The 22186-nt window shown below is 47.6% G+C and overlaps 2 protein-coding genes across 2 annotated transcripts; one reads left to right on the plus strand and one right to left on the minus strand.

Moving 5' to 3' along the window:
• The first annotated feature begins 8084 nt into the window (after positions 1–8084).
• On the plus strand, positions 8085–9323 carry LOC123105088 (E3 ubiquitin-protein ligase EL5). Its single transcript, XM_044527069.1, has one exon. The coding sequence runs from the start codon at positions 8270–8272 to the stop codon at positions 9026–9028; it is 759 nt and encodes a 252-aa protein (XP_044383004.1). The 5' UTR covers positions 8085–8269; the 3' UTR covers positions 9029–9323.
• Positions 9324–12427: 3104 nt separating this feature from the next.
• LOC123105089 (kinesin-like protein KIN-7A) lies at positions 12428–22186 on the minus strand. Its single transcript, XM_044527070.1, has 19 exons — positions 21912–22186; positions 20909–21205; positions 20729–20818; positions 20547–20647; positions 20340–20453; positions 20173–20254; positions 20030–20097; positions 19871–19930; positions 19653–19777; positions 18498–18696; positions 18288–18419; positions 18094–18183; positions 17124–18011; positions 16704–17032; positions 15816–16156; positions 14435–14781; positions 14188–14365; positions 13709–14011; positions 12428–12492 (listed from the first exon to the last, which is right to left on the minus strand). The coding sequence occupies exons 2-19, from the start codon at positions 21147–21149 to the stop codon at positions 12428–12430; spliced, it is 3753 nt and encodes a 1250-aa protein (XP_044383005.1). The 5' UTR covers positions 21150–21205; positions 21912–22186.

A 22186-nucleotide genomic window follows, 5' to 3' on the forward strand; every position in this document is an offset into this window, starting at 1 on the left:
ACGGTCGTGGGTAACCCAACCATGTCTAGGACTCCTAGATTATAGGCAAGTCCAAACGGCCACGGTGAGGACGCTTGATATTCACCCTCTTTATAAAGGGACAAGTTTTTCGCTTTTTCCCTCTCGTGCTCAATCGAACCCCTCCCCCGCCTCGAGTTCTAACACCCAAAGCCTAGGTCAGGTGCTCCGGATCTTCAATCATGTCCGGATCCAGCCTTCAAGGCCGATGGATGCCCTCCTCCGTCACGGAAGAGGACATCAAGAAGTTGAGGGAGGCCAGATACCTGACCGCCGAGGTTTCGCATCGGCTGCCTGCTCGAGGGTAGGTCGTCCCCACTCCCGAACCCAACAAGAACGTCGTGGTCGTCTCCCACTTCCTTCGAGGCCTAGGCCTCACTCTGGATCCCTTCGTCAGGGGTTTGATGTTCTATTACGGGCTAGATTTCTATGATCTAGCTCCGGACTCCTTTCTCCACATCTCGACATTTATTGTCGTGTGTGAGGCCTTCTTCCGCATTACCCCTCACTTCGGCCTATGGCTCAAGACCTTTGAAGTGAAGCCGAAGATGATCGAGGGGCAACATGCAGCGTGCGGAGGCACGTCAATAAGCAAGATGGCAGGAGCTCCGTGGCCGAAAGGTTCCTTTCCAGAGGTGTCCGGATTATGGCAACGGGAGTGGTTTTACATCACGGCTCCCAGAAGTGCCAAGTGGGCGGCTGCCCCCGCTTCCCGCTCGGGCCCCCCACCACAACTGATGTCATGGATTAGCAGAGGACTGAGCTGGGGTCCAGCCAAGGACGTGCCTATACTGCAAAGCCGCATTCAAGATCTCTTCGAGGGAGATTTTAATTTGGTTGTGGTAGTGCAAGTTATGCTGGTCCGTCGAGTCCAGCCCTGCAAACGCCGGCCCCTTCGCTTATGGGAGTTCAACCCAAAAGGACCGTGTGCTATTCAAAGTTTCCCCGGCCTAACGCACGAGGAAATGTACAAGTCATTCTTCGGACCTCAAATAGAGTGTCCGGATACTACCGAGGACGTGGGCCTGAGTAGTAACCGCGCCGCCGAACAAGTAAGTAATCCTCTAGCCGAACACACCGTATTTTATTCATCATGACGTCATCTCTGAGAAATCGCTCTTTGACCAGGACTGGCTAACAGAAGCGAAGATGATTCGGTGTTCAGCCCCCCTCCCTGAGGGTTTGGAAAATCCGGTGCTGGAAAAGATGCTCGAGCTCGCACCTTGCCCGGAGCCCTCGAAGGAAGATACAGGAGGGAATAATATGGGCGAAAGCGGGCCCCCATCGCTGCCAGTTCCAACCGAGGGAATGAGCGCCTCCATAAAGGAGGATAACCGGGGGAGGAAGAAGACCGCTTCTGAGGATCTAGAAGCCGAGGCCTCCAAACGAGAGAAGAAGTCTCCAACAGAGGGTCCTGCCTCGAGGGGTGCTCTTGCCACACAAAGTCCGCGGGAGGATCAGCCCTCCAACGAGTCGTAAGTGATTCAAAAAAATACTTTCATAGTGAAGGTATACTACCTTTCCTCTGAGGAGAATAACCGCCGCATATATCATGCAGTTTGGGTCTTAGCCCTTCTCAGCTGAGCTCGTCTTCGGGGGATCTTCTTCCGGAGATGATGGAGAGCGAAATGCCTCCCCGGACTCCTCCGCTCAAGAAGCGGACGACCCCGAAGTGTCGTCACGGAGGGCCTCTCCGGATCCGGTGAGGCCAGAAGATAATCCCATAGTCACCCGAAGTCCCCGACGTCCGGCTCTCGAAGAGAGCAAACAAAAGAGTCCAGCACCGTCTGGTATGCGGTCGGACGTTCTGAGGGAGCTGTTGGAGCGAGCGGCCATCTCAGAAGAACACCGCACGCTAATGGGTACGGTGATGGAAAGAATTTCGTCCACCGAAAGCGGATTACATGAAGCCTTTATGAGTCTACTGACAGGCTTTGAGGTACGTGAAATGATATTTGATAGTACCGCACATGTTAGGTCTGCCCTGTGTAGATAGTAGCCCCTGAGACTCTGGTTGTCATCGAGAACGGCGGCGAACAGAGGATCATAGTCCCAGGCAATAACCAGACTGCCTTTATGTGCAGGTGGTGGAAGCTCCGGTGGCTAGCCGGACTAGTGAGTTTGCCGAATTAAAGCGGCAACTGGATGCGGCAGACGTCGACATTGAGCTTGTTAACAAGCGGCTTGATGAATCACAGGGTAAGTAATGTTTTCTGGTGAATGTCACATAATAAGAGTAGCATGATGCCAGTATATTTAATGTGTTGTGACTGCAGACGGAGCTGCCACCGTGGAGACCCTTCGGGCGGAACTCGCCCGAGCCAAGGAACAAGCGAGGGTTAGTAATGCGGCTGCTTTGAAGGCGGCCGAAGAGTTAAGAGCCGAGAAGGCTGCCCATTGCAAAAGCAAAGAAAAGATGGCCAACATTGCCGTAGAATTAAAAGGCACTGCCGACCGTTGCCAGTTCCTTGAAGAAGAGAACCGAGTGAAGGCAGCGGACCTTGAGAAGGCCACGATGGCGACCAAAGACACTCGCTCTGCTATGAGGGCGAAGAAGGAGGAGCTGCGGGAAGCCAGGGATATTGCGGCTGGGAAGCCCTTTCTGCTGCAGAGGAAGTTCGAAGATCCGTGGTATGCCCCTTTGGATCGGCTATGGAGTTCGGCAGACGCATATATGGACTTGGCGGCAAGCGCTGTCGACGCGGTCGAATACTTCCGAGATCAGTCAGATCGTGAAGTAGACAAGCTGTTTTGGTCGCAATTTATCGTTCCAGAGCGTCCGCTTCCCTTGACTGATCAGCTAGCCGAATGGGCCGAACTTAATAGGTTGTCCGGACTCGCCATGAGGTCCGTTGTAGATCATTTGTGGCCGGAGAAGCCGAAGCCGAACAGATATTTCAGCTTAGTGCAGCAGTTCCTTGGTGCGGTGTCACGCATCAACACGATGAAGAGGTCGGCGTGCATAGAAGGCTCGCGGATGGCCTTTGCCCGTGTCAAGGCATACTGGGCGGAGATGGATGCTACCACTGTTGCGGAGCAAGGTTCGGCCATAGGCCGAGTAGCTGCCGAGCACTATTTTGAAGAGGTTCTTGAGGGTGCTCGTTTGATAGAGTCCCAGTGCTCGAAAATATTATGTTTGAGTGACATGTATTGCCATTGTAAACACAATGTTTTTATGAAATATAGTAAGGTTGTATTTATACTTTTGCCAGAAAGTAATATGATGCCTCTTGTGCGGCCGTTTATGTATATATGTATATAACCTGAAAGATTGCAGTCGTCGGCTTCAACCCTCACGCATATAATGCGGAGGTGCCCACAAAAGACGCGTGTTCACACTTAACTCAACGTCTTGGTCCTATTAAGGAGGTGATAGCGCAGCGAACGAGGCAACCGGACTATAAGCTTTAACACTTTCACTTAGACATAGGAGTTTGACAGTGGGGCTACTAGATAGCCCCTGGTGGCTCCGCACTCTCCCAATCTCGAGGTGCGTACATGCCTGGTCGAAAAACGGCCCTTCGTTAAGGCAGAGGAATTCTAACATTCCAATAGGTCATCGAGTGGTTGACCAGTCTCACGCTATATCATGATAGTCAGTTTTCAGCTTTCTCTATTGAGGTGCTCGTCTGGATGAACCAGGGCACAATCGCAGTAGTTCTCCTGGTGCTGCCTTAGCCGATAAAGCGAAACGTAAGGTACCAAAACACAGGAGCCGGGCAAACCCAACATTTGACCAAAGACAATGATTCGGAGTTGATGCATATAAGGCCAAACTCGCGACGCCGAACACTCCCTAAGGTATTCGGTCTTTATGGTATAAACCGGGCCTAAATAGTGCCCTTTGTAAGAAGCCCCTTGTGTCCAGGTACGTGCATTATTCTGACGTGGCCACATGCCAAGACGTCAGCATCCTTCTCAATTGTACTGAGAATTCGAGGGATGTGTATCAACAAGAGACAGTAAAAAAAGTTTACGCAGGGTCTTAATCTAAAAAGAATCCTTGGAGCGGGTCCCTGCTACACGTCTGCGCCTGTGTCTCCGTTGTGCCGTATCCTAGACGGGTGTAGCACGATGGTCATCTGTAAAAAAGAGGAACTTAGGTGAAAAAGTTGTCGTGCACAAAGGTGGTTTTTTAAAGAAACCATGTATAATTAAAAATGAGTAAAAAATTGCCATTTGTCTGCGCGCGTTGAGCCCCTTGTATTTGTAATAGGGGTGTGGCCCTCAATCCGGTATGAATTACATATAGCTGCGCCGGACTCGTCTAACCATGTCCGTGGTCTTGACGACCTATCGAATGATTTAGTTTGTGAGGCCGTTTTTAGTGTGCGGCTGCTAAGGCAATCGCATTCTTTTCGGCGCGCAAAGATCGCTCGATATTTCCGTTCACTGTAATGATGCCACATGGACCGGGCATCTTGAGCGTGAGGGAAGCGTAATGCGGTATTGCATTAAAGCGAGCAAAAGCTTCGCGTCCAAGTAGTGCTTGATAACCACTTTGGAACGGAGCAATGTGGAAGGTTAAATGTTCGCTACGGAAGTTATCGGGAAAGCCGAATATAACTTTTAGTAGCAGGGAGCCCGTGCAGTGAGCCCCTGGGCCTGGCGTTACTCCTTTAAAGGTAGTGTTTCTATGGCGGATTTTTGTTGGGTCTATCCCCATTTCGTGGATTGTATCCTAGTATATCAGGTTTAAACTGCTGCCACCGTCCATCAGGACTCGTGTAAAGTGGTATCCATGAATTATTGGGTCTAATACCAGGGCAGCCCATCCTGCACGCCGGATACTTGCTGAGTAATCACGATGGTCGAAAGTGATCGTTTGAGACGACCAGTGGTAGGACTTCGCTGTCATAGGCCCTTGGGCATGTCTCTCTGGGAGTGCCGCTTTGCTTCCCTTGATCACGTGTAACATGTTGACTGTTTTGACTTCTGGTGGAAACTTCTTTTGTTCCCCAGTGTCTTGCTTGAGAGGCTCATCCTCGTATTCGCTTGGTGTATCCTCCCCCTTGTGTACCGCGTTGAGCTTGCCGGACTGCTTGAAGACCCAACATTCTCTGTGGGTATGATTAGCGGGTTTACCAGGGGTGCTATGGATCTGACATACTTGGTCCAGAATTTTGTTTAGGCTGGACAGTTCGTCTCTGGCGCCTTTAGAGGGCGGCTTTTGCTGACTTGGCCGAGAGCTTTTGAATCCGACGTTTACTACCGTGCTCTTCATGATGTCGTCTTTATTCCGGCGTTTGTTATTATTGTTGCGTTGTGATTTTCCGTTTCCATCTCTAGCTTAGGATGTACTGGGGTCGCTGGTGCTACATCTGGCTAGCCAGCTATCCTCACCCACGCAAAAGCAGGTCATGAGGCTTGTTAATGCTACCATTGTTCTCGGCTTTTCTTGGCCGAGGTGTCTGGCAAGCCATTCGTCACGGACACTATACTTAAAACCTGCCAAGGCTTCTGCGTCCGGACAGTCGACTATTTGGTTCTTTTTAGTAAGAAACCTGTTCCAAAGCTTTCGGGCTGACTCTCCGGGCTGTTGAGTTATATGACTCAAATCGTCCGCGTCCGGAGGTCGAACATAAGTCCCTTGAAAATTTGCCCGAAAAGCGTCTTCGAGCTCTTCCCAGCTTCCAATGGAGTTTTCGGGGAGGCTTGTAAGCCAGTGCCGAGCTGGCCCTTTGAGTTTAAGGGGTAAGTATTTAATGGCGTGGAGATCGTCTCCTCGAGCCATATGGATGTGGAGGATATAGTCCTCAATCTAGACCCTAGGGTCTGTTGTTTCGTCGTATGCCTCTATGTTTACGGGTTTGAATCCCTCTGGAAATTCATGGTCCAGCACTCATCGGTGAAACATAGGGGGTGTGCGGCGCCCCTGTATCTGGGCGTGTCGTGGTGTTTGGATGTTTGGTGTGTTGCATCGTGTGCTGGAGTGCGCTTGTGCAGTCCATAGATGGATCTAGTTGCTCCGTTCTTTTGATGCGAGCACTTGTGTGGATCGCGTATTGGCTTCTGTGCGGCGTTGCTTATCGCTCCATGTTGGCCGTGAGGTCATCTATCCGGTCGGGTGGCCGTTTTAATTTTTGGTTGCGGGGGATCTAAGGCATCCTCATCGAATTCAGGTAGCAACTTCCGCTTCGGGTAGCTCTTGTTGAGGCGATTACCGCCATACTTCGCTGCTGTGTTGAGTACTTTACTCCATCTGATTTGGAGCGTGTCTTGCGCCGCCTTGAGCCTTTGCTTCTGCCTTTTTAGACTCCTTGCGGTGGCAACAAGCCTTTGATGGGCATTTTGTTGCTCCGGGCGTTTGTCCGGTGTTACGTCCTCCGGACTATTATCCTTGACAGAGTTGGTTTGTTCGGTTTGATTCTCCGCGCTGCCGTGGTCCGGCAGTGGTTCGCCCTGCTCTAACACTGGGTCTATATGATCATTATTTCTGTCAAGGCGGGATTTGGGGCGGCGCTTACGCCGCCGCTTTGACTGCTTCTCGAGGGGACAGCCCTTCGTTGCGTCCTTCCGTTCCTCGTCGTCGTTTTTCTTTGGTGTGTCCACCATGTATACGTCATGTGATGAGGTGGACGTCCAGTGCCCTATGGTCAGTGGTTCCTCTTTGTCTCTCGCATCGTCGTCCATACCGTCGATGTTTTCGGAGTCGAAGTCGAGCATGTCGGTTAAGTCATCGACAGTGGCTACTAAGTGGGTGGTGGGTGGGTCGCGAATTTCTTCGTCGTCCGCATCCCAGTCCTGCCGGACATAGTTCGGACAGGATCCTCCGCCCGATAAGGAGAGAGACCTTAACAGTTCAGTATGTCGCCAAAGGGCGAGTGCTGAAAAATATCCACGGAGGTAAATTTCATAATCGGCGCCCAATCAGATTCGATAGGAACGAGCGCAGGCGGTTCGGAGTCCGTGGCCGGAGAAGGATCCGGTAGTTTAACAACACGGCTCTCGTGCAAGGTAAAGTCGATGTTCGGCTCGATCGCCGCTGAGGGTAAGGCCTCCGTGGCGGGGTCCATCCACCCGTCCGCGGAAGGCGCAACTGGCTCCGAATTGAGGGTCGGAACGGCTGCCGGTGCGATCTGCTTAACACTGTCCGATGGGAGACCTAAGTCATACTCATCGTGACCGCGTGGCACACAAGGCAGATGTTCGAATCCGTCGAAGATCAAATCTCCATGGATATCGGCCGTGTAGTTTAAGCTTCCAAATCTGACCTGGTGGCCAGGGCCGTAACTTTCAATCTGCTCTAGATGGCCAAGCGAATTGGCCCGCGGTGCAAAGCCACCGAACACTAAGATCTGTCCGGGGAGAAAAGTCTCACCCTGAACTGCATCGCTATCGATAATAGTAGGAGCCATCAAGCCTAATGGCAACGACACAGAGGAACTCCCAATGAAAGCACCAATGTCGGTGTCAAAACCGGCGGATCTCGGGTAGGGGGTCCCGAACTGTGCGTCTAGGCCGGATAGTAACAGGAGGCAGGGGACACAATGTTTTACCCAGGTTCGGGCCCTCTTGATGGAGGTAAAACCCTACGTCCTGCTTGATTAATATTGATGATATGGGTAGTACAAGAGTAGATCTACCACGAGATCAGAGAGGCTAAACCCTAGAAGCTAGCATATGGTATGATTGTATGTCGTCCTACGGACTAAAACCCTCCGGTTTATATAGACACCGGAGAGGGTTAGGGTTACACAAGGTCGGTTACAAAGGAGGAGATATCCATATCTGTATTGCCTAGCTTGCCTTCCACGCCAAGTAGAGTCCCATCCGGACACGAGACGAAGTCTTCAACCTTGTATCTTCATAGTCCAACAGTCCGGCCAAAGGATATAATCCGGCTGTCCGGAGACCCACTAATCCAGGACTCCCTCAGGCACCCTGCTAAAAAGGTTATAGCAGGCTATAGCGGAGATATAGCCGGCTATTTAAAACTGTGATATATATTCATCAAAAGCTTACATTTCTCTGTTAAAATACTATATAAATAAATAAAAGGCTCACATTTTCTATATAGTTTCTTTATATAAAAAGGCTCACAGAGGAGCGCGGCGACTATGTGCTAGTAGTATAACACCCCTCGCCTGTTCGGCCCAAATCCACTTCTCAGACACACACACACACACACACACACAAATCTCTTGCAAGCAAACCCCCCCCAATTCCCAGCCGAGAACGCACGGCTGGGGAAGAGAGGGTCGTCGGGAGGAGCAGAAGAAGGCGCGATTTGGGGGGCGAGGACGGATCGATGTCGGTGACGGGGACATCCGTGGCGGCGGCGGCGACCATGCTGGCCGCGGCGGCCGCCATCTTCATCACCTTCGTCGTCTGCTTCTACCTCTTCCTCTGCGCCAAGCGCTACCGGGGCGCCGCGCCCGCAATCGGCGGCGGCGGGGGAGCGGACGGCAGGGGCCGGGGGCCGCGGTTCGTCTTCGGGGGGCCCTGCCACGGGCGGGGCCTGGACGAGACGGCCATCGTGGCGCTGCCGCGCAGGGAGGTCGCCCAGGGGGACCCCGCGGCCGACTGCGCCGTCTGCATCACGGAGCTCGCCGCCGGGGAGGCCGCGCGCCTGCTGCCGCGGTGCGGCCACTCGTTCCACGTCGAGTGCGTCGACATGTGGCTCCGCTCGCACTCCACCTGCCCGGTCTGCCGGTGCGCGGTCGCCGACGAGGCGCCCACCGTGCAGCCCCCCGAGGCCGATCCTGAGTCGCCCATCTTCCCCACCAACGTGCTCTTCTTCGGCTCCCAGGACGCCGTGGCAACCGGCGGCACGCCGCGGCAGCCGGTGCCGCCGCAGCCTTCCCAGGGCCCGATCGCCGGCGTCGCGGCCGTGGTCGAGGCGGCCAGAGTGGCGGCCCTCCGGCGGCTGCTCGGCTGCGGCGGCGGGACGTCCCCGCCCCCGCCACCACCGCCGCCGCAGGCAGGCCGCGACCTGGAGATGGGCCCCGCGCAGGCCGGCGGCGAGAGCAGCACGCCGCGGCCGGCGAAACCGCAGCCAGGTTCTTGATGCCTCCTCCGCCCGCCGCTCTTTCCCCTCCGCATCTCCTTGAGCCATTTTGAGGCCACCAAAAAGGAAGCAAATTGTACATATTTCCTACAGTGTATGATAGTACGATTGAGGAACTGTATAATCCTGTGAACAAGATCTATGGAATGGATGGACACATCTCGGCGATTTCATGCCGCCAAATCCATGAGATCTGAGTGCTGTGCGGCACCGAGAAGAAGCACTGTTACTGTTAGTTTTGCAGATAATACTTACATTTTACCATGCAGTAATACTACTAGCAGCGCTTTCTGAATTCTGATGATGATGGCTGTCCATGTCGAGCAGTAGCCGAGTGTACTGTGGAGGCACATGCGCTCATATGGGACATGTAGGCAGATGTTGACTAGAGAAGCAGCTGGATCATGACGACGACGACAACAGCAACAAATATCCGAGTAGACCGTATTTCGTACGTATTTTGTTTTGTTGAGCTGGAGTACACCGTACTTGGCCTCGCTTCCCAGCTACTCCGTCTCAGCAACAGGCCAAGCGATACCGACTCATTTGAAAATTGAACTGACCTAATTTTTTCGCCCCAATCAAATCATAAAAAGAATGAGGCCACATACAAAACAGCTGCCGGGTTTTACTTTTTGCAACCAGTCATTTTTTCAGCTCTTCCTCTGCCTCCTTGATTGTCCTCAAATTTAACCCAAATCCGTGCTTTCCTGCTTCAAGTCCCGTTCGCAATTCAGAGTGTATTTCGATCGTAGAGGAAATGGCGCAGACTCTGCTCATTTACATAGCTGGAGGAGATTCTTGCGTTCTCTCTCTATCGGGTCCGTCCTGAACAAGGGGAATTTGACCGCCTTGCATCCTCGCTTGCGCACACCCCAGGTCCATAGCTTATCCATCGTTACTGGTGATCCTCATCCATCCTATCTAAAGGATTTAAAAGACATTACAGAATTAGAATTTACTCTCCCGTTCTAAATTACTTATCATAGAAATGAATATATCTAGAACTAAAATACATCTAGATACATCTATACCTACAACAAGTAATTCGGAACGGAGGGAATATTTGGTTTAGCCAAAGCTTAGCTCAGGACCTCACTACTCATCATATTTGGTCTGTTATTGCTATCGCACATAATTTCAAAAGTCATAATGATATTAGTGAAGAATGTCTTCTGTTATTGCTATCGCACATAATTTCAAAAGTCATAATGATATTAGTGAAGAATGTCTTCAGCAGAGTTCTCCCAGCAAACGATCAACCTTAAAAACTACTCTCTCTGTCTCATAATATAAGAACGTTTTTGACATTAGTGTAGTGATAAAAATGTTCTTATATTATGGGACGGAGGAAGTACTATTTTCAACCAGATTCTAAAAACTATTTTTGAAGAATCTGTTTAGCGCATATCGTTATTCCCATCTAAGTGACTTAATCAAACTAGAAAGAAAATAAAAAAGACAAAAAAAATGTCTGTGCAAATCTTATCTAAAAATCAATGACATATGACTTAAATGTGTAATCATACTTAGATATACTTTAGTAAAACTGATTTTGGATACATAAAAAATACCAAACATCTTATATTAACGGAAACATCAACGCCCACACGTGTGGCGGTTTTACAACTCGTCCACACGCATGGATTATCGTCCAGTGCAGTTTGCACGAATTTTGACATATTGAGGCAGAATTTGCATGCCGCGTAGGATGGGCTTGATGTGTGGGTGTTGGAGAGTTTTCCCACACGGTCGCACCACGCTGTTTGCCAGCTGCGCTGTGTGGGTGAACTAGTTTCTGCCCACACAGCCACCACCTAGTTCATGCGCGTGTAGGCGAACTGCTTTTTTCGCCCACACGACACTCCTACGTTGTGGATGGCAATTGCAGTTACGCGAACGTAGCAACTAGGTAAACACACATGGCAAATGTGATTCTTTGCTAGACGGCAACTGCAGTTGCGCGTACGTGGCAACCAGATAAACACACATGGCATCTGTGATTAACCATACATGGCAATTATGGTTGGGCCACACGTGACAACTAGGTAAACACACATGGCAACTAGGTAAATACACATGGCAACTACTGTCTGACCATATGTGGCAAGTAGTTAATCACACACGGCAACTACGGTTTAATTACATGCGACAACTACCATAAATTAGACATGGCAAATATAGTTAACCAAAACAGACAGAGTTGTCATACTTTTACAACTACACTTGCCATCCCGGATAACTACATCTGTCAACCAGGATGACAACTAAATCATCATCTCGCGGGTACCTAACGTAGCTGCGCCAGAACATGTGAGCATTTTTGCTTCATGCCACACGCGCGGGGTGAGATAAGTAAACTTGTTGGGCTTGTGGCACGAAATAGCCGCGCACACACGTGTGGATAATTCTAATGTCCGCCCACACACAGCCCGCGTAGGCTGCCTCCTGCTCACATCACACATGATATGTGGATGCATATCGAATATACCACACGTGTGGCAACTATCGCCGTCCTATATTAAGGGACAGATGAGTAGCAAATCCATATGAGAATTAGAATGTTTGTTCATAACACGAGACATTTTTCCGACCATGTTGGAAACTGAACCGTCTTATGTGAACATACCTAGGAACTTTCGGCGACCAAAAGACCCCAAATTTTCTAGCAGGGGAAAAGACGAGACTTTCCAACAAAAAGAGGAAGAAGAAATATGGTTCCACCATATTCAAAGTTAGTGCTTCGGTCATCTCAACAAAACAAACTAAAGGGTTAGTGCTATGGTGGGCAACGACCGAATACGATTATAGCAGGTAGTGTCCCATGATTAGCCAGAGCACGAACCCCCCCAAAAAAAGTGGTGGGTGGGCAAACAGCGGACCCAGAGGGAGGGGAGGTCCGGTCCGGTCTGGTCTCCGGCGCTACGGATAGGCATGGGCGTGCGTGTCGTCCTCATCGCCATGATCGCAACGCTACAAAGGCATCATCGTCCAGCATGATACTGGTACTAATCAATATGCATGGCCTACGCAGCAGCAAATGGGCATCACCATCCGTTGACGGTTCGAGCCCCCTCTCCTCTTCTCTCCTCTCCTCTTCTCTGGATAATTGGATTACCGTTTCCTATTTTTTTTGAAAAGGGGGACTTCCTCGGTCTCTGCATCGGAAAGATGCATACGACCACCTTTATTAAAAAAGCAAATAGGTTCGACACAAGTCTACAAGTCTCACAAAAAGCCGCTCACAGAGCGCTGAAGAAGCAAAACAAATGCCACAGCCGGCCGGCAAGAGAAAGATAGAAAAACTAATTGCCTATCCTATTACATGACCGCCATCCAAACCGGCTGAAGATATCCCGTGCGACCATCTTCCATCGGATAGATCCAGTAACCAAACGCTCACTGGCCTCCGTCGGAGTGAGTAATGACCACATACGGATCAATGCAATGGCTCAGAATATAACCTGCAAAAAAATGTGTTGGATGTTCTGTTAAAGACTAAATCATTTCTGCAATTCCACATAGCCCATAATAACGCACATACTCCAACACGGATGTGTCTCGTTGTATGGGGCTCAATCCCATCCAACCACGTTCCAAATAACGTATTAATATTCTGTGGAGGAGTAATATTAAAGGCTATTGTCACTGACTGCCATAATTTTTTTTGCCATAGGACAATCGAGAAAGAGGTGTTTAATAGTTTCATCTGTATCACAAAAGCTACACCGACTAGATCCATTTCAGTTGCGTTTAATCAAGTTGTTCTTAGTTAAAATGACTTGTTTATGCACAAACCACATGAACACTTTAACTCTCAAAGGGACTTTGACTTGCCATACATGTTTCGACTTTGGAATAGAACTAGAGTTAATGATATCCACGTACATAGATTTAACTGTGAAAACTCCATTCGTCGTAAGCTTCCAACATAACCGATCTGGGCGCTGAGAAATTTGAACCTCCATCAGTCTTCTCACAAAATGGAGCCAAACTTCCCAACGGTTACCGGCTAAAGCTCTCCTGAAGCTTATATTAAGAGGCGTGGACTGACACACCGTCCGAACGGTCGCATCTCTTCGTTGAACAATACGATAGAGAGAAGGATACTGAACCGCCAATGGCGTATCCCCTAGCCAGGTATCCTCCCAGAACCTTGTAGACGTACCTTTACCGATAACCACCTTGGTCCGGTTAAAGAATAGCGACTTAACTCGCATCAGGCCTTTCCAAAAAGGCGAATCCGTCAGCCTCACCGTTACCTGGGATAAGGTCTTGGAATGAAGGTACTTATTACGCAGAATCTGGGCCCAAGTGGCGTCGGTCTCTCGCGAGAGCTTATATAGCCATTTATTGAGGAGACATTTGTTCTTAACCTCCAGATTTTCGATCCCTAGACCCCCTTGGTCCTTAGGTCGACAAATAATGTTCCATTTAGCTAATCTATACTTTCTCTTCAACTCATCGCTTTGCCAGAAGAAACGAGATCGATAGAAATCGAGTCTTTTCCAAACACCCACTGGTACTTCGAAAAAGACAAAAGGAACATGGGCATACTAGTGAGCACCGAGTTAATAAGAACTAACCGGCCTCCATATGACATCAGTTTGCCTTTCCAACATCCCAATTTCTTCTCAAAACGATCCTCAATGCACTTTAATTCGCTATTTGTTAGCTTACGGTGGTGAATGGGTATATCTAAATACGTAAAAGGTAATGCCCCCAATTCACACCCGAACAGTTGCTTATATGCCTCTTGTTCTTCCTTGGCTCTACCAAAGCAGAACAATTCATTCTTGTGGAAATTAATTTTCAGACCAGACAACTGTTCGAACAAGCATAACACCAACTTCATGTTTCTCGCCTTCGCCAAGTCATGCTCCATAAAGATGATAGTATCATCAGCGTACTGTAGGACAGATACACCTCCATCCATTAGATGAGGTACCAGGCTACCTACTTGTCTTGCATCCTTAGCCCTCCCTATTAGAATTGTCAACATGTCAGCTACAATGTTGAACAAAATAGGTGACATTGGATCTCCTTGTCTCAGGCCCTTATGTGTTTGGAAATAACGACCTATGTCATCATTCATTTTGATTCCAACACTCCTTGTTGCGTAAAAGATTCTATCTGACGACGCCAAGCGGGATCAAAACCTTTCATCCTCAACGCCTGTTGAAGGAATGGCCATTTGACTTTATCGTACACTTTTTCGAAATCCACTTTGAAAACCACCTCATCTAGTTTTTTCGTATGAATTTCATGGAGCGTTTCATGCAGGACCACCACCCCTTCAAGGATGTTCCTATCTGGCATGAAAGCAGTTTGGGAAGGCTGCACCACAGAATGCGTAATCTGTGTGAGTCTATTAGTCTCAACCTTGGTGAAGATTTTGAAACTTACATTCAGAAGAGAGATGGGCCTAAACTGCTCAATTCGGACCGCCTCTGTCTTCTTTGGCGACAAAGTAATAGTTCCAAAATTCAGACGAAACAATTGAAGCTGTCCAACGAATAAGTCGTGGAACATCGGAAGCAAATCTCCTTTAATAATATGCCAGCATCTCTTATAGAACTCCACCGGGAATCCATCCGGCCCTAGAGCAGAGTTACGCTTCATCTGAGCAATAGCTTCGAACACCTCTTTCTCGGAAAATGGGGCTGTTAAGATATCATTTTCATCTAAAGCCAACTGTGGGATATCCTCGTTCCGCGACTCATCAAGCGAGACGAAATTATCCTCCGGAGGCCCAAATAACTTCTTATAATACTCAGTGATGTAAACTTTTAAATTTTCCTGCCCTACAATTGTCCCTTCTTCTTATAATACTGTTTCCCTGCCTGGCTGCTTCGGTCTCATCCAGCGGCGAAATGATTCCTGTTTTCTTTTTCTCCCTCTCTCTCGCCTTCAATCCTCTACAGGATTCTGACAGCCTGTGCGAGGTGTGATTTTGTAGCGGCGACTGAGCTGCTATCTTATCTTGGTTGTATTTTTCTTTCTTAAGTGACAGACGCGCATAGTCAAGCATGTCTCTTTCTTTTGCCCATTCATCCCAGGAAAATATCCGCAAAATGGTGCTCTCTTAATCAAACGATATTTTAAGCTGCTGTCTTATCTTGGTTGGCTGTATTTCTCTTTTCTTAATAACTGATGACGAGCTTAGTCAAGCGTGTCTCTTTCTTTTGTTCATCGAAGAAATATGCACAGTGTCACCCTCTCAATCAGACGATATTTTAGGGTTTTTTTCAGCATCCAGAAGCTTTGCTGGTCGATGTATTGGGAAGAAGTGGAAAAGCAAACAAGCACAAGGGGTCCGGTGCCACAAAGTGGCACGGAAATAGCCTGGGATCCGGGCGGGCGGCAATGATCACTGCTAATTACAGGAAACAATGCTTGACAGTCCAGACCCCCTCCATCGAGAAGAGACGGGCAGGCAGAGGCAGTACCGGTCGCACAGCGGGCAGGCAGTATGTGATGGAGGTCCATGCCAATTTTATTTATTTTCGAGGCAAAAGGTCCATGCCAAATGCAGCGAGCGCAGCAGCTCGATGCGGCCCGGATGGGTTATGTTTGGCAGAACGAAGACAGATAGAGGTAGCCAAACGAATACTTTTGCATCACTTTTTATAACCTCTCCCGAAAATTCATCAATATCTACACCATCCTCCATCCATCCTTACTCGAACAAGAGCAGGCCATCATGTCCGGAGCATGGACACGACGAGATCTACGCCCGTTTCCCCTCACCGGCAATGGCCAGCCTGACGGAGCCGAGCTCGTCACCAGAGCTGAGCCCTCTCCGTGATCATGTTGGAAATGGGGTGCCAGCCCGCCGTCAGCCACGGCTTCTTGGTCGCCGGCGACGCGAAGTTGAGCTCGAACATCTCCTTGCTCACGTTGCCGCCCTCGCAGAAGCCCACCAGCCGGGCCACGATGTCGGCGCTCTCCTCGATGTGCGCCTCGTCGTCCGGGTCCGTCCACAGCTTGCTCGCCAGCTGCAGCTTCCGCTGCTTCGCCTCCAGGGGCACCCGCCACTTGATGAACAGCCGCTCCCGCTCCTCCTCCGTCATCTTGGACCCCATCCGCCTCGCCAGAAACTCCCGCTCGTTCCTCAGCGCCTTGATGCTGCAATTGTGCAAAAATGAACGAAAGCTGAGCCATTTGGAGCTAAATGGTTTGTGACATTCAGTGACGACTGATGAAACATTTTGACTTGGACTGATCGTGTTTACATCACAGACAAGGACGTGCATATTAACTCATGGCTAACTACAACTTAAAAAAAAGACTGATGCCTAACTAGCAGAGACGTATGAACATGACGACGAAATATGTTCATAATCAGAGAAAAGGTTGTGGTTGTTGAATGATGGTGAACTAGCACAGACGTATGAACATGACGAAATCTGTGCATAATCATAGAAAAGGTTGTGGTTGTTGAATAATGGCTAACTAGCACACAAATATGAACATGACGAAATATGTGCATAAATCATAGACAAGGTTATGGTTGTTGAATGATAGCTAACTGAAATGACTAAAGCTCATCGCAGTAGGGTTTCGACAACATCTCTCTTTTCTAGTACTATTCCACTCTACTTTCTTGCTTCTAGAGTTAACCAACATAATCTGTAAAACAGAAAGAAAAAAAGATGACAGGCAACATATTTACCTTGAGGCTCGAGAAACTGCATGCTCGTCACCAGGTGCAGCAGGGCTTGCATCACCGACCTCAGCCAAATGCTGCTGCAACCACAACAGTCTTCGGACTTCGACTTCGATGTATATCTGGTCTGCCGTGTCCCCCCTGAATAGCCGATAGAACTGGGTCCTGTGTATGATCGATACGTAACAGATATCCCAAAGCTGGATAATGTGCTGCATCTGCGCCTTAAATAATCTCTCCCATGACTCAGGACCGTCTTGTAGACATCCGGCATTCTCTTGTGGATCTTCTTCCATGTCATTTGGTTTGCCTTCATTAGATTCCAACTCCAAGACCTGTAAGAACATTTCAAGGCAACTATTTTAGCTGGAAAAACAAAATAACTCCAGAATGACCAACAAGTGAATTTGAACGCAAGACCAGGACCTGGCAGACAAGCAGCTGCTTTTGGTACTGAAGTTTCGCCACCCGCTCCTTCAGCTCTGTCACGTAATCCCTGATGTTCCTTACATTTTCTTCAGCAGCATTTTGGAACATCCTCTGCATCTTTTTCATGTTCACTGAGCCGGATCCCCTGTTGCGCGGCGCTTCATCACGCGACGATATATCTCCAGTGTCTTCACTCTTGGCGGGAGTAGCTTTTCCTGAATCCTCATGAGACGCAGTGTGACTGTCTGGAGCTCTGTTCTCAACTTCTGGCTCCAAAGTTCTGGTAGAAGAGTCAGGAGAGCAAGGTGCTCGTGCTAGATTTGGTCTGTTCAGGTTGCTCACGCCCAGTGGAAGAAGCATCCTCCTCTTCTTTTTTGACGCATTGGACTTTGTGGACGACTCATTACACTGCGTGCCAGCATTTGGAAGTGACATGACCAATTTGTCGATAGACCTCTGTACATTTTCTAGTTTCGCCTCAAGTTTAGCAATGTCACTGCCTTGCATATGCAGCCTGGTAATTTCATCTTTCAGATCAGACCCATTTCCTTCATCTGTAATCATCTCAACATCTCTGTTCTGAGATCTCACAGACTGCATCTCCCTGATTTCTGCCTGAAGTTTTGCAATAGTTTCCGCTGCATCTTGGTTGCCATGTTTGTGGCACTCAACCTCCTTGTGCAATACTTCAATAGCTCGGTTCGCTTCAACCTCAAGCTGTTGCTGTAGCTGCTCGAGCTTGCGAATTTCATGCTTTAGCATAAATGGAGCAGTCGATGATTGCCTGATTGAATTCCTTATCTTGACCATTCTACTAGGCTGTAGTGACCCAGAAAATGTGAGGCACTTTCGGGCCGTTTGTGGCGAGTCAAAGGAATTCCACCCCTAAAAAAATGATGGATTTGGAAAATATTTAGTTAACAGCAGAAGAAATACGTTCCTGATGGGAAAAAGGCAAAAATCTTACTTGCTTGTCACCCATCTTCTTTCGTAGTTCTTCGAGTTGTGAACGTGCATTATCTCGTTCTTTCCTGAGTTCTTCCATTTCTATTTCCATCTGCAAGGTTCACTCTATTATACTAGACCAATTGCAAAATTAAATACAGTGAATCCTCAAAAGGTAAAAGCAAGCATTTCATCCTTGCTCAGAGACCACCTTACCTGTTTAATTTTGCTGTCCTTCTCCATTATGAGGATCTCAGAAGGGGAGGCATGGTCGGCAGTCCTTTGTCCTGCTTGTAACCTAGCAACTTCCATTTGAAGCTGCTTCACAAGTTGCTTGTCAGATACAACCTGTATGGACAATGAAATGGTAAGTTGGTTTCAACAACCAAAAGGTGTGACAAAGAACCTCATAGTCACAGCTCTTACCACATTAACTTTTGCAGTATTTGTGACCTCCTTGGCACAGGTTGCAAAGAATAAAGTATTTCTAGATTGTTCTACGTATGTCAGGGCTGGGCTCATGGTACAGATAATGGCTGTTCTTGCATTCCCACCCAAAGAAAGTTGCAAAATACGTGTGAGCTTCGAATCCCGATATGGTATGTGTCCACTTCTTTTCTCCGAGCTGCAATCCAAATTTATATTTAAGAATCCTCAAATAAATAATAATTGGTCTGTTTGAAGTTCCGACAAGGATGAAAACTCTTTTCCTCAGACATAGCTGTTAAAATTAAGAAACCTATGCAGATGCTAACTGCTAGTCCACATAACCTTTCTAATTATAAGCATTGCTGAAGGGGTGCACAGTTTCTGAAACTCAGGTATAATTTGTAGCATCTTTAAGTACTAATTATCTGCATCAATGATAGTTTATGCAAATTTGTAGCATCTTTTAGATATTTGTCAGGTTCATTAGAAAAACATGTGGAGGAGCAAACTGAACTTAATGCAGTAACCATATCATTTTAGTGGTTATCTAAGTATTTACCATGGTTCATGCTGCTAACCTGTGAGGTATTCTAATTAAATGTACAATGAGAACCAAAAATTGTAGGTAACATAAATGAATTGATTTGAATGAAATAACCATCCAGTAATAGTTTAATATGATGAGTTTTATCACCCTGCAATATGATAAAACTACTGTTTATTAGTCATCAATAGTTTGAACTTTCAGTCATTTAGCCAACAGACCCGAGAATCTATTACTATGAGATGTTTAACAAAAGAGAAAATTTTCATATACACAAAATAACTCGCTCAAAATTGTTGGAATTGGACTAACTAGGTGCATAATAACATCTTTCACTTCATAAAATGCCTTTGTAAAAATATGTTCATCTGATGCATTTCATTTACACTTCAGTTGAGCACTTCTGTATGAAATTCATTAGTAGCTAAGTTGCCACACTAACTTGAGAGATTGTTACATATCCAACAAATAGCTAGAGTTAAGACTAAAGAAACAGTGCATCTAAGTAATTTGGGAACTAGTTTTCAAATGAATGCAGGGAAAAAGCTATTAAAGCCATGTGGACCAAATTTCCTATGTAGAAGTGCCTTTACAAAAAAAAATCAGACCTTAGCTTCCGGATGACTTTAGTCAAAGTCAACAAACTGCGATTTATGTGGGATCCTTCTTTCAATCTTGCACCAATTGCTTGTGTTTGTGCAGCCCGTTCGCTTCCAGCAAGGTCAACAAAGTTCTACAAACAAAGCAAAAACCAAATCGTTACGACCATGGACAACGAAAATCGTCATACCACATGCCAAAACTAAAAGTAGGACAGTATGCTTACTAGACTGGCAACAAAAGATTTGACACAGCCTGATACCTCACGGAGCCTACTCTCCACTGTCTGCATAGAGATATATACACAAAAGAAACATTACTTCTTTGCTCAATACATTTTCCTTTGAAAGGTTTAATGTAAACAGGAAATGTTTTTCTCATATACCAGCTTAATGATTTGGTGGGAGCGTGAGCTAGCATCGTTTAGTGCAGTCTCCCCAACTTGTCTTTGTTCTGCAGTTATTTGGTAGATCAGTAACAAAATATCACATAATTAACAGTACATATTTCTTCACAAATAGTAATAACCTTCACAAATGCTGATTAGATGCCTCAGATGTTCTTTGTCCTTGGCAACTTGTTCATCCAACTTATCCACAATGGGTCCTTTCTGTGAAACCAAAATATGTTTTTACAAGATCATTACATCATGAAGGGGAATTTCTTAAGGACAGTGTATTGTTGAGCCAACAAACCTCAGGATCGTCTAACAGCCGAAGGGAACCAGAGCCAGGTTTTAAAAGATCCTTCACATCCTCATTGTAGATTTCCATAGCAGATATCTTGATAGTAAATTCCCTCTCAGGAGTCTAAGCAATAGACAAAAGCCAGAAATGGTTATGTCTTACAAACATGTAGCAGACTTTACAGACTTGTTGTTTCAGAAGATGCACAAAACTCACATTTTCTATGTGCCTGTATAAATCACTAACAGCACTCTCTGTCACGCCTCTCATGGTAAATGTCTTGCCACTGCTAGTCTGACCATAGGCAAAAATAGTGGCTGCAAAACAAAGATAAGAAAAAGGTCATTGGCAAATGAGCATTCTACTAGCACCAGTCTTGAAAGTAAGCACTAATCTACCATTAATGCCTGTCAATGCAGACATGGCAACATCCTTAGCTCCATCTTCATAAACCAGACCCGTCTGACAACTCTGCCCAAACACCTTATCTGCAAGGGGTACATAGGCATTAATTAGTCAAAGAAGATCACTTCTTTGATGACAACAGAATTGATTGATTTGATCTCTGGACATAGTACCAAAAGTGTAAGAGGTGGGTGCAGCCCGGTCCTGTGGGGGGGCCTTGTATAGAATTGTCTGGCTATCAGCACATTCCCACACAACCTGATCCTTCATGGCCAGCTCCTTCTTGCTCAATGGTCGCACCCTAACCGTGACAAATATTTTCTCCTCCTTGGACTTGGAGCTACCACCAGGGGTAAGGGTTGGTGCACGCTCAATCTTTGACATAGGGGTGCTTGGTGGCCTTGATGCAGCCATGTCTTTTAGTTCTTGTTGGTGTACAAAGTCCTACGATCTGAACTGCAGCCAGAAGGCTGGGAAACAAGAAGTCAGCCTTAACTATTACGGAAAGGGACAGTGGCAATTGTCAGGTTCAATTTTCTAAAGAGTAATACGGATATAAAATGAAGTAAGAGCCTCATCATCAGCCATCAAAAACACTAATACTGAGAAAGTGAGAATGTGGGAAACAATTTCAAAGAATGCAGGATATGTTGCTACTATGATCTGCACAGTTAGGTGCCTCCGGTTGCTGATCAATGCAATAAACAGTCATTAAGTTCTAACAACAGAAATAAATAAGTCGTATCAGTTAGGTGCCTCTGGTTGCTGATCAATCCAATAAACAGTCATTAAGTTCCAACGACAGAAATAAATAAGCGTATCAGATTTTACTTCACCATTTATGACTATTATTACACAGCTATCAGGCCAGCAACGGTCCCAAATTTCGAATCATCAATCTCTGCATTTCCTCTAGCTGATTAAATGGCCCTCTAATACAGCTTCCACTGAACAATACGAGCACAAATCCGGATGTTAACTAATTTCCTGATAGGCATGTGGTAGCTGCATTCGCGCGGGTCAGGATCAGATGCCACAGTTTCCTATTCCAAACTACCGTAAGCACGCCCCAAAAATAAAAGGAATCATCATCGACACCGGCCGAACTCTCGTAAAGCCAAATGCATCTCAAACGCTAGTAAGTGGGTTACCCGAGAGCCCAGCGCAATCGCTTACCTAAACCGGGCTGGCGAGCGGGGATACTCGGCCGAAGCCCTCAATTCCTCCGGAAACAGAAGCTGCTATCAGTCAACAGTCCGCGCCGCGCAGGCAGCAAGCAAAATCCGGAACAGACTGGAGACAGGGAAGGGTGAGGGTCAGCGTAAACGAAACTGCAGGAGCAATCCAGGCAATCGGGCCAATCTCGGAGGGATCTCCGCGCCCGCGCGCGCCGGTCGCTGCCCGGCGAGCGAAGCGGGGGAGGAAAGCGCCGGCCGCGGGCGGAATCCCTC

The sequence above is a fragment of the Triticum aestivum genome, chromosome 5A (genome assembly GCF_018294505.1).
Source record: "Triticum aestivum cultivar Chinese Spring chromosome 5A, IWGSC CS RefSeq v2.1, whole genome shotgun sequence".
Classification (NCBI taxonomy): domain Eukaryota; kingdom Viridiplantae; phylum Streptophyta; class Magnoliopsida; order Poales; family Poaceae; genus Triticum; species Triticum aestivum.